At 33.3% G+C, this 13,029-nt stretch overlaps 1 protein-coding gene across 2 annotated transcripts in view; it reads right to left on the reverse strand.

Annotated features, from left to right (window-relative positions):
- Positions 1-650: 650 nt before the first annotated feature.
- The window catches only part of TBC1D32 (TBC1 domain family member 32), a gene marked incomplete at its 5' end in the record, with an annotated part of 177,787 nt that continues 165,408 nt past the window's right edge, over positions 651-13,029 (reverse strand). For both annotated transcript variants that reach the window (XM_079716346.1, XM_079716345.1), the window contains 2 exons: positions 651-822; positions 10,457-10,645. In XM_079716346.1, coding sequence (XP_079572472.1) covers positions 703-822; positions 10,457-10,645 — 309 coding nt within the window. In that variant the 3' untranslated portion in view covers positions 651-702. The remainder of the gene's footprint in view (positions 823-10,456; positions 10,646-13,029) is intronic.

Here is a 13,029-nt window from a genome sequence, read left to right on the forward strand (position 1 = left end):
TTAATGTTTTCAAGTTCTGTACAAATCATATCTATCACTGAGTAAACCGCATAACAAACGAGAGTCAAATGCATATCAGTATGAAATAACCAATCTATTTTTTAAATGAACCATGTAGAGACTACATTCCATATGAAAAATTATAAATTGATATAGGTATCAAAAGCACTTCCTAGAAAAACAATTATGTCTGATGACAACAATTTTCCTACCACTTGCCATGATAAATATCATTTGTGCCTCCATATGTAAAATAAGCAGTTATGGTTTTGCCTATTTTCCTTTATATGTAAAGACATAAAAATGAAGAAAACAATTGTCTTCCTTGTCTCTATGGAATCTCTCTGGCTGGTCAATTATTTACAATACTGCTGCTACTTTCCAAACTCATTGGAAAAAATATTTTAATCATCCTGGGAAGAAGGAAATGTAGGTTAAGCCTAACTCTTAAACATAAAGAACTTTAAATAAGCTAGATTTGATTCTAAAACAACCTTACACAACAACAAATTTACAAAAATGAATTCACTTCAATTGAGCCAATACCTACTCGAATATATTATTATATTCAAAAACTCTCAGTACTGATTTACAATACTGTGTATTCACAAAGCATATGTTGTTACAGACACAGAAAAGTCAAGTCCCTCTGTCTCCTTTAAAAATAAATAAAACATAAAATTAAATTGCGTGTTCCATGATCTATGTGCTTTGCACTCTAATGTTCCACATGTCTCTCAGCAGCACTGGTCGGTAGTTTTGTTCCAAAATTTCCATGTATTCAAAGTAATCACTTACTCGAAACCCATGCAGTGCTTCTTCCTGTCAAAAAATAGAAAGAGACGTTCATTTGCTTCGGTAAAGACACACAATTCTAAGTTAATAAGTTTTAAACATTTAATATATCATTTTTTTTCAGCTATAGATGGGGGTTTTATGTTTCTAATAAATGTGTAACTGCTTTTTTATTTAGTAGGCTATATGTATATGATAGCAAAAAACCATGTCCCTAGGAAACAAGGTTGCCTGTTTTCAAAACCAAAAATGCTTTACTGCTAACAAAAAAACAAGATAATGAAATCTTCCTAATATTTAAGATATAATAGTTTCAATTATAGAATGATTGTTCACATTTGTAATTAGTAAAGACTCTAAAGCTTATCAAAGCATATTTATAATGTAAGAAATATCAGTTCTACAGCTACCGTTCATAAAATCTCCAACAGTCTGCAATTCATAATGTTGGTACTATGCACGTCTATACTAATTTGGAATTTAATGGTTAGTGTCCCAGATGAGGCACTCAAGAATGAAAAATAGTAGGAGCATCCATTTAGAATCTTAGACACTTTTAGGAAATTTTATGACTATTTCTTTTAGTATCTCCAAATACTCGCTATGCAATGCCTACCCTTCAAGGTAACAACAAAAAAATTCTGCAAAAGAAACATGATCCCTTAAAAAAAAAAAAGAAAAAAGACACATGATCCTTGATTCAATGTAATGTATTCTGTTAGAAGTTTTGGAGGTTATAAAAAATTTGGAGCAATTCATGCCTTTCTGGAGAAAATAGCTTAAAGGTAAAAGCTACTAACAATAAACAACAATTCAAAAGAATAAAATATAAGATATTATCATATACCAAATATTGTGTTAGAGACAGTCTGTAGATGAGAGACATCAGTGTAGGGTAGTTAGAAAAACATCATAAATTCTCAGTAAGAATGGATGTTTTTAAAGGCCTCAGATGTCACTAGTCACTACTAGATTAGTAATAGTTCACAGCTTGCACATAACTTGGGAGAACAGTACACTTACTTGCCACATACCACCTAAAATCTGGGTAATTTGAGGGAAAAGTTAATTGGTACTTTAAAAAGAAGTATTATTACTGATCTACAAGGCTGATATTATAATTAAGAAAACTAAATTATGTTAAGTTATATGCATAAGATTACACCTTTAAGACTAGAGCTAATACCCTCGAACATAAAAATTTGAACTTTACTCTTAATTTTAAAATACTTGTGACGTTATCCATTTCTTCATTTCTTCATTTCTTCATTCATTAACCTCATTCATTCCCTTATTGTATGTAAAGTCCTTGGTTATACAGTGAAGACCCAAAGATGAGTGAGACGGATCTCTGTCCTAAAACATTAACAACTGAGGTATGTATCATATCTCCAGGTTTATGTATAAGCAACTGAATCAAAAGGAAGATGTTCATCTTATGAATGGCAGAAATACTATGTAAATTTCTCTCTATGAAACATATTTCACTTTGTTCTTTGGGCAAAAAACAGGATTGAAGTAAGACCTATCTTACTGTTCAAGAATTCACTTTAAACGGTTATAGTTGTAGTCATGGAACTATTTATGAAGTTATCCATTCTCTTCATTCAAATTATGTGTGATTTGACATTAATCACCCTTTCACTAAAACTATACCTAACTTGGAAAAGAATTATAGTAATGTGATATTCTAACCAGAAGAAAAAAACCCTAATGTCAGAAAAATTGTCTTAGTACATATTCATGATTTTTAAAAGAATGCTTATTGATCATTAAATGTGAATTACAATAGATGACAGCATTTGAACAATAACTCTAATAATTCTTTCTGGGCAAAAATAAGCAAAACTTATTTTAACATCTTTTAATTATTGCTCCACTTTAATTTAAAAATAAAAACTACCTATGGAGAACCATAGCTATTACTTGGTTTAAAAATACTTTTTTCCTTAAAACATGTTTTTTGAATTATGGCTTCCATTTTGGACATTAATTTTAAAATAAAGAGAAAATACTCTGATAATTATACTGAAGAGACACCCATAAAATGGCAAGTAAAGTTGAGGTCTTATTTCATAAGAGAAAGATAAGGCTATTAAGGTCTTATTTCATAATGAATTAAACATTCATTTTAAAAGGAATGTTTTTAAATTATATAGATTTAAAATTCACAGGCAATTTTAACTCTGAATAAAATTTTAGAATCTCTGAATTCCACTTTGTCTTCAAAGTGGAATATGTTTCATTTTATCCGAAATGTTCTCTTATAGTCTTTTCAGTGAATTAATTTTCTTTGTAATTATGACCATTTAGACTGCCAGCTTATCATTCAAGTTATAAAGGACCATTTCCTCAGAATACTGCTTTATTATCATTTCATTTATAGACATAAGTATATTGGACTCTATAAAAATATGAATTCCCTTATTCTTTAAATATGTAGGCATATGTAATTATATAAGGTAACATTATCCCATTTTATATAAACAGTGCACTATTTGTTCAAGTTTTGTTTTAATAAGTTACTTCTGGAGTAGTTTCTCTTGGTTGGGAAGTCCATTATGTGTATATTGCATTTTCTTTTTCTGCGTAGTGGCTTTTCAACCAGTGTGCCTTCAATGATTTGCTTTTTTTCATTAATGTTGGGTTTCAAATGTTGATCCATCAGAAAAGCATTAAAAATTACCATCCTAAACCACAATGCTGTGTGTGTATTCAATTATATAATATGACATATACACAGCTTCCCTCTCTCCTTTGTACATAGAATCTAGTTTCAAGTATGTATCCACTGGTTTTCTTTTACTACTGAGAGCACTTAATTAGAAGTTCCACTGAATTTAGGATTTTTTAAAGTAAACAGACTGGTCAATGATACACTAGAAAGAGCACAGGATTTGGATTCAAACCAAAAAAGGGTTCAAACTCACCTGTAATAGTTACTAGATGTATGAACCTGGGAAAGTTTACAGATTCTCTAAGCCTCAATTTTACAAAGGTTGAATAACAGCATAAATTGTGTCTGAACTCTTTACCATGAATTATAAAGCCTTATGTGATCTGACTCCTGTCTCATCTCTGACCATTCTTACTCCCTCACCTTGTTTTGGCCACAATGGTCATCTTGACACTTTCTAAGTGGGCCAAGCTCATTCCAACCTCTGAGCCTTTGCACTTGTCTTTCTTCTCATTTAGAAGGATTCTGTACAGAAATCTTTGCATTGATTTTTTTCCTTTGCTTCATTCAGGTTTCTGATTAGCCTCACTGGGCTAATTAGCCTCAGAGTAGCCTTCACTGGGCTCTTTATCTAAACAGCACCTATGAATCTCACTCTCTGACTCCCTTACTGTGTTTGATTTCTTTATAATAAGATCAATACCTGAAATATTATATATTTATTCACATATTATTTATCTACTGGTAGAATGTTAAGGTCAATTTGGCAAGGCCATGGCCTATTCTTGTGACTACAACGATGCCTGGAAACAGATGCTGGACAATGGTCAATGAGTGAATGAGCAGTACCTGTTAATCCCTTTGCCGAGTGCCTGGCATTCAATAAGCACTCACGGTATTAACGGTGGTCATAATAATATTTTTATTAACCTTTCTCTGAAATGGTTGAGCTAGATTTTCTTGAACTGCCAATTTGTAATGTTAAGTGTGGACAGGCCCATTAAAGATTATTGACTCTAGTCTCTGCTCTTCAACCCCTTACCAAAAATGTAAGAGAACAATTCACTTAAAATATTAAGCTATTACTGTCCTTTCTTACAACTTCTCAAGAATATGCCTATTATGGAAATCAAGCTATACCTATAATTTCAATCATTATTTTTATCAAAGTTTTCAAAAATAGTTTCCAGCAGAAATGTTTTTAGACCTACTGCAAGCCCTGTAAATTTGGAAATTGAATTGAAGATAAGGACTTTCAGGGTGGTAAATAGATACAAAGCGTGAAAAGATGAAGTGTGCTACCATGACATGCCTTAGTTTTAAGATTTTAGGACCAAGTTTAGGTATTTTCTGATATACCGTTTCCCTAATATTTAATTATTAATGCATTCAAAAAGGTGATTTAAAAAAAAGATAATAGCTCTTTATAGCGTATGGAGGAAAAAAAGTAAGATACGTCACTTCGGGTTAAATTGGAACAAAGAGTCAGCTCATTAATCATCACCAGGAGGCATATAAAATAAGTTTGCCACAAAAGGTATATAGAACTTACTATCCACTAAGGTAACATAACAAAGGATCCGTATTAATGTCATCTCTCACATAGGAAGCACCAAATTATACAGTTAGAGTTACGTGAGAGAAGGGGTTTTGTGAACTTAGTTCTGCTCGTTACCCTTGCTAGAGATGACCTCTTGTGTGTTATGTCTGAACTACCATATAAAAAAGGACCTTCCTTCCTGGTCAAAGCAGTAGAAACACAAACAACCTGTAAGTCACGTTTCTTCTAGTATATTCTTCCTAGAGTGTTTGGTATAATTAGAAATTCCTGGGCCCAATATTCCCCAAACTTCTGAATCCCTCGCGTTCAAGCTCCAAAGGTAACATTTTCACATATTCTAAAGGTTGCAAGCTACTTGAGATTTTATACTAAAATCTGACAACGTAGGCCTTTGTCATGAAAACTCTGTCTTAGTAGGTCTGGGAGGAATCTAGGTATATCAGTTTTAATAAGGACCCTAGTGATTTTTAAGATCAGGAAAGTTTAGACATAAAGTGTAGTTCTGGAGAGAACATGATGTTCTTAAATATTTAGGATAAAGTGTGCATTCGTAAAGACTTTAACTCAGCTGAGGGGTACATGGCATGTGTGATGACTACAGAGATGATTAAATTTTGGCTGGGTAAATGAGGGAATAGGCCTTGATCAGATACAACGTAAGAGAATGTTCCTGACATAGATCTGCAGTATACGCCTGGTATTACTACATGATATAATACCAAGATGTCTCAGGAGCTGGAGAAGAAAATGGGAGCAAAAGTATATAGTCTAGCAATGGATCCAGGAGAAAATCCTGTTTCCTTTGCTGTGTTGTTTGCACATTTTTTATTAAGTAAAAAAAAAAAAAAAAAAAAAAAAAAAAAAAACAAGAGAAGGATGAACAGGGATGTAGAAACTCAAATAACTGCTACTTTTTTTTTTTTAAAGCACTTGCAATGTGTCAGATAATGTTCTAGAAGTATTTTACAGATATCATCTCATTTAGTTCCTCAACAACTCTATGTGATAGGTATTATTTCATGCCCAGTTAGACAGATGAGAAAACTGAAGCATGGAGAGGTAAGCAACATGCCCAAGCTTACACAGAGTGGCAGAATTTAACTTGAGGTGGACTCAAGTGATATAAGGTCAATGCAGAAAACATAACTGAAAACCACAGTTGAATAATATTGAGCAGGTTGTGTCTGATCCTTTGGATGGTGAATTATTTTTAATACTATAAACACTTTTGTCTTTTGAGAGCTTAGTATACAATTATTTTTTTTGTTTTTCAGTCTGATCTCCATTTCTTACCCTGTCAACATGCTCAGGTAACCACAGCTGCAATAGTAATAACAACAAAAAAAAATCTTGACAATTTACTGATGGGTTGAAATTAATCTGATTTTTACATAATTATAAATTGATTTTGCCATAATATGCAGGATTTAGTTGAAGCATTTTAATTAAGTATTTTGAGTCTTCACAGCCTGATTTTCACTGGAAGGCAATCTTCTCCTAGCCTGGCATTTCAGTGACGTTTGTCCCCAGGTTGAACTCATAAACTAAAACCTAGATCACTGTCAGCCTATTACCATGCAGAGGAATGTAATACAGCCAGTCTGCTAAAACAGTGGGTCTTCTGAAGTACTATCAAAGTAATTCTCCCTACACTTGTTGCTTGTGTGTGTGTGGGTGCATGACATGAGAGAGAGAGAGAGAGAGAGAGAGAGAGAGAGAGAGAGAGAGAGAGAGAGAGAGAGAGAGAGAGAGAGAGATCCATTAAAAACAAACCAACCCAACTTTAGACTTTCAAGTCTGAGATATCTGAGAATATTTCTTTTGTCGGATGATGTTTCTGTTTCTGTATGTTTGATGCCTACAGATTTTCTGAACCATCATCTGTCACAGAAAACCGTTAGGTCCAAGGACTAAGCTCTTCAGCACACCTTTAGAAGTTGCCTTCTAGGTCAGCACTAATCTATCAGTCACCACAGTGTAGGAATAATGCACACTGCATTCTTATAGCTGCTCTATTATCCAACCCACATTCTTGTTGTGTCTAAAAAGATATTGTGAAAAACTCAGACAACACCTTGCTGATAAACTTATACCCATGGCATTCATCTAATCTTTTAGTGGTTTAATCAAATGAGGAAACACAAACAAGTTTTATTGCTTGTTTTTTTTTTTTTTTTAGTAAACCTGGGTTAAGAAATTTCAAGTCATCTTTATAATATACTGATCATGAAGAACTGTTCAGTGGCCTACCAGAAATGCAAACACTGAGTCTAGATTCAATTACCTGATTTAAAATCTTGAGCCTAAACCAAAATGAATACAGAATGAGTTGGTATTTTGTCCATACTACATGCTTCAGACACATTTTTATTCCTAAAGTAATATTTCCAACATGCCCCTTCTGTCAGTACATGAAACTTAAAACCGGGAAAAGAACTGCGTATTTTCAATCTTCTGGAATCATCTCATTATCTCAAGTTTCTCAGGATAACTGATAATACTGTAACTGAAAACATGCTTGTGGTTTTTCAGTATTTTGGAAACTAATTCAATTGGGCCTGATTATTTGAACTTATTTACCACAGTCAGATGCTTGTTCTATCCATTTTTATATAATGATTAATATCCTCTTTTTAAAAAGTAGTTTTATTACAAAAGAAGCATGGTCCCATTATTCAAAAATTAAAAAAAAAAGCCCACATAAATATACACAATGAAAAGTAAAAGTCCCCTGTTTTACTCTACCTCCTCTTTCCTCTCAGAAGCAGACATTATTAAATATGCAGAGTCAGGGCACAACATGTAATCTATGTAAGAATATTATTATGGCTGTGGTATGTAGTTATATGGAGAATTATTGATAAGTTTTTTTTCCTTTTGAACAAGTCTGAGATTTTGGATCAGACATAAAACATAATTTCCAAGGTTTAATCTCCCTAACTGTAGTTTAAGGAGGACTTTTAAAATCATATATCTTTCTGACTGGGGGGATCTTTTGAGGGGAGGAAGAATAAAAATCACTTCCTTAATCAAAATTTCATGATTGGGTAATATGTGAATAAGTGAAAAATAGTATACATATGTTTACATACTTTGCAAAGAAGAGATTATAACGGGGCTTAATGGAGTACTTAAAGGGGTATGTATGCATATTTAAAAATTAACTACATTGGAATCTATCTCACAAGAAAAATACCCACCAAAAGAAATGTGACTGTGAGACCTACCTGCTGAAATAAAACAAAAATTACAGTGAAGTCATGGTATTAGAAAGGTATTAGAAAGGCATTTTTCCTAATACCTCAGATGAATGCAAATAGCAGGAGTAAGAAGTAAGGTTAGTTCCAGGACAAGTGCTAAAATTAATTCTTTGCTAACATGTTCTTACTTTGGATTTAAACCAATTCAATTAATATTTTAGTAATTTAAATAGGACTTAGGTAATAAAGATAATCTTTTTACCCTCACTTTAAAATTCTTTAAATTTAAGTTTTAAATTGACAGCATTATGCTCAGAACACAACAGAGTTTGGGAAATATTTAAAGACGTCACCATATGTAAACCCTATTATGATTTTTCCTGGCAGTAATCAAGAAAGGGATGAAACTGCAATAATCACCAACATGAATCAGATTTAAAGGTCATGAAATATAAGGATATCCTTCTGGTAGAAAGGAAGATGTTAGTAATGTTTGTTTATTATTCAATGTGAATAAAAACTAAGTTCATTCATCTTTCCCTTTATATTTATTTACATTGTTTACTCTCTCAACAAGTATTTATTGAGCACCTGCTCTGTGTCAGGTGCTGTTCAAGACACTGAAAAATACATTAGTAAACGAGATAGACAAAATCAAAATCTTTGTGGAGCTTACACATTATACTGGGGAAGATTGACAAAAACATATCTAAAATAATTTCAGCCAGTGACAAACACTATAAGAGAAACTAAAGTAGGATAAGAGGTTAGATAATTATAGGTTAGGAGATATAAAAATATAAGAGTTTGGGGAAATTTCAGACTGAAATCTCTATAACTGACCACTGCAACTAATGAAAATGTCCCTTACTGAAAAGGAACCCACATTTTTTTTTTTTTTTTTTTTTCGGTATGCGGGCCTCTCACTGCTGTGGCCTCTCCCGTTGTGGAGCACAGGCTCCGGACGTGCAGGCTCAGCAGCCATGGCTCACGGGCCCAGCCGCTCCACGGCATGTGGGATCTTCCCGGACCCGGGTACGAACCCGTATCCCCTGCATCGGCAGGCGGACTCTCAACCACTGCGCCACCAGGGAAGCCCGTGTTAAGGAACCCACATTTTGTCCTCAACATAATTCTCATTTACTTAACCATCCCTGTTCTCCAAATTACCTCTTACAGACCACTTTTTCCTTTTTCTACCTAAGTTTTCCTTCTACATGTATGACCATTGTCTTGTTATACTTTATTTCATTAAAAATGTTTCTAAGATCATAATTCTATTGATATATGTAGGAAGTTTGAGATCTTTTGAATTCAGTATTTATGAAGTAAAAATGCTTGATAGTTTCACAATCTTAAATGATCATTAACATGTACTTACAAAAAATCATCATTAAATGAAAAATAACTGTTAAGTATCTAATGGTAAAGAATAAAGATAAAATTAATTCACGTAGAAATTATCTGTCCACCTAGAAAAAAATCTAATGTTGGTTTTGGTGTATGTATGCATATTCGTGCATATGTGTATCTGAGGGTAGCAGGGGGAGGGAAACATATTTTAAATTCAAGGAAAGATTTTAACTTAAAACAAAAAGTTGGATTTCCAGCAAGAATCACACATAGAGATATATTTATATATCTTGTATTTTCTAAACTCCAGAGCTTCAAAAGTCCCATTATTGTGAGAAAGAAAGCTATGTCTTGCTTTAAAATATTAACTTATATATAGTAGTGAGTTTTTTAAAAGAGTGTTATGATAGAGTCTTTCATGGAAACTTTTTAAAAAATATTTGATAGTTTAGAAAAATATGAAGGTATAGGCAATTACATTAAATGTTTTTAAGAATTATCAAAGCTCTGTATTAACACACAGTAACTTGAACTTTTATTGACTAAATAAGATATAGGAATATCCAAAAAAAAAAAAGCCCTTTTGGCACAGCATACTGGCTGAAAGCAAAATTTTGTAGCCAGGCAGCTTAACTTCATATCCCAGGCCCACCACTCTCTAGCACCATTCACCAGCTGTAAAATTTTGGGTAATTTACTTACCTCGGTGCCTCGGTTTCCTCATCTCTAAAATAAAGATAATACCTACCTCTCAAGGTTGTTTATAGGATTTCATGAGTGTCTAGAAAAATATCTGGCATTAAGACACCCCATCAAAGTTGACCATTAACTTTCAGCCAAAATTTTTCCTCTAGAAGTAAAGTTACTTACTTTTAGGAAAACCTGCAGATCTTGAATCTGAGTGTGCTGTAGAATGTCTTGCTGTAGATGTTTGAATATAGCTATACAGATATACACTTGATAATCAGGACCAAGGAAAATACAAGTAGCAATATAATGGCAGATTTCTATCCAATCTAAATAATTCCAAAAACACTGAGTTATCCATTGCAGGCAAATCTAGGAAAAAAAAAAGAATTTAGTTCATTAGAAAGCTTATAAAGCCATATTTGACTTTTAAAAAACAGTACCCAATAATTCACACAAAACCAATGAAGAGCTTAGCATTTAATCAAAATAGAAAGACATTTTGCATACAAGAAGCCTAATAAGGATGCTTAACCTATTTGCCTAATGTGTGAGAAAAGTTTCATGGCCTTGGGATTCAGGACTTAGGGGTAACTGATGGTGTTCACACTTCATATGTTATTGCTAAATGCCTTCTTTAGTCATATTTTCCTCCTCTCACCATAACACCAGTCTGCTCTCTACAGATAACAAATGCTGAGACTATTTTAATTCAGAGATGGGAGCTTTTTCTATCCTACCTATAATCACAGATGTATAATTATGCAGATGATGATTGCTAAATATGCATATGGACTCTTGCTGAATCAGAAAACAATTTAAACCAACTAGAATTATATAACATAAAAACTGAGAGCTAATGAATAGAATTCAAAAATGAGACTTTTTACAAAAATCATTTACTTTACTTTCTGAATAATTTTCAGATTATAAAAGCAATACATACCCATCACAAAAACAAACAGAAAACTTTAAAAAATACAGTGATGAACATTGTTAATATTTTGGTACATTAATGTTGTGGGTGGAATTGTGTCTCCCCCCAAAAATATGTCAAAGTCCTAAACCCCAGGACCTATGAATGTGACATTATTTGAAAACAGCATCTTTACAGAGGTAATCAAGTTAAAATGAGATCATTAGGGTGAACCCTATTCCAATATGACTGGTATCAAGGAAACTGAACAATCTGAACACACACAGAAGGTAGATGTTGAAAGGACACACGTGGAGAATGTCACGTGAAGACAGAAGATTGGAGTGATGCATCTATAAGCCAAGAAATATCTAAGGCTACCAGAAGCTAGGAGAGAGCCATCAAACAGTTCTTTCCCCAGTGCCTTCAAAGGGAACAGAGCCTTGCCAACACTTTTATCCCCCAAAACTGTGAGATGATAAATTTCTGTTGTTTTAAGTTACTGGCTTTGTAGTACTTTGATACTACAGTCCTGGGAAACTAAGACAATTACTTTCCAATATTTTAATTTTTATTTATGATTTACAATTTACCACTGAGGAAAGATTTCTTTAATTGAACCTCTCTTCCCTATAGTTTTATTCTTTAGAGGTGGGAGGGAACGGGAACAGATATGGAGGCTTATCTCAATTTGTCATAGATAAAGTAGACATACACAAATTTTCCTGTTTTGTTCCATTGTTTTGACCTTTAAAAAGTATATTATTGAACAGTTTCTAAAATTTGCTTTTATTTCCGATTCAGTTTAGAGGGATGCTGCTTCTGCTTTTAACTGCCTTTATCAAGGTGTAATAGTTTGCGGAGGTTGTCGTAACAAGGTAACAGACTGGGTGACTTAAACAACAGAAATTTATCTTCTCTAGATTTTGGAGAAGCCCACGGTTAAGGTATTGGCAAGGTTGGTTTCTTCTAAGGCCTCTCTCCTTGGCTTGTAAATGGCCGTCTTCTCCCGACGTCCAAATAGACATGATGGACTTTTTTCTTTAACATTTTTATTATGGAATTATTCCAAATAAACATAAAAGGAAAAAAGCAGTACATGAACTAGACCCATCAAAGCTTCAAAATTCTGACTGGCTGATATGTCTGAAGTCGATTTTCCTGTACAGGTTCCCCCTCTTTAAAAATTTTAAGATAAAACACATCGTAAGTTGCTGTATGTTACATCTGTTTGCTTTAAAACAAAATCAATTTTTCATTTCATTTACCACACATGACAAAAACAACAATCCAGAATAATAATACCAACATGACCACAAGCAATATGATTACTTAAAACAGTAGTATTTTTGCTGTTTTATTTGTCATTTAGACAACATATTATTTGGCATGTACAGTCAAATTACTGTGTTTTAAAGTGCCTTTTAGGGTGTGGAGAAAAAGAAACCCTCCTATACTGTTGGTGAGAATGTAAACTGGTGCAGACACTATGGGGAACAGTATGGAGGTCCTGTAAAAACTAAAAATAGAGCTACCATATGATCCAGCAATCCTACTCCTGGGCATATATCTGGAGAAAACTCTAATTTGAAAACATACATGCACCCCGATGTTCACTGCAGCACTATTTACAATAGCCAAGACATGGAAGCAACCTAAGTGTCCACCGACAGATGACTGGATAATGAAGATGTGGCACATATACACAATGGAATATTACTCAGCCATAAAAAAGAATGAAATAATGCCATTTGCAGCAACATGGATGGACCTAGAGATTATCACACTAAGTAAAGTAAGTCATACAGAGAAAGACAACTATCATATGGTATCACTTATA

The sequence above is a fragment of the Hyperoodon ampullatus genome, assembly GCF_949752795.1.
Source record: "Hyperoodon ampullatus genome assembly, chromosome: 12".
NCBI classification, from domain to species: Eukaryota; Metazoa; Chordata; class Mammalia; order Artiodactyla; family Ziphiidae; genus Hyperoodon; species Hyperoodon ampullatus.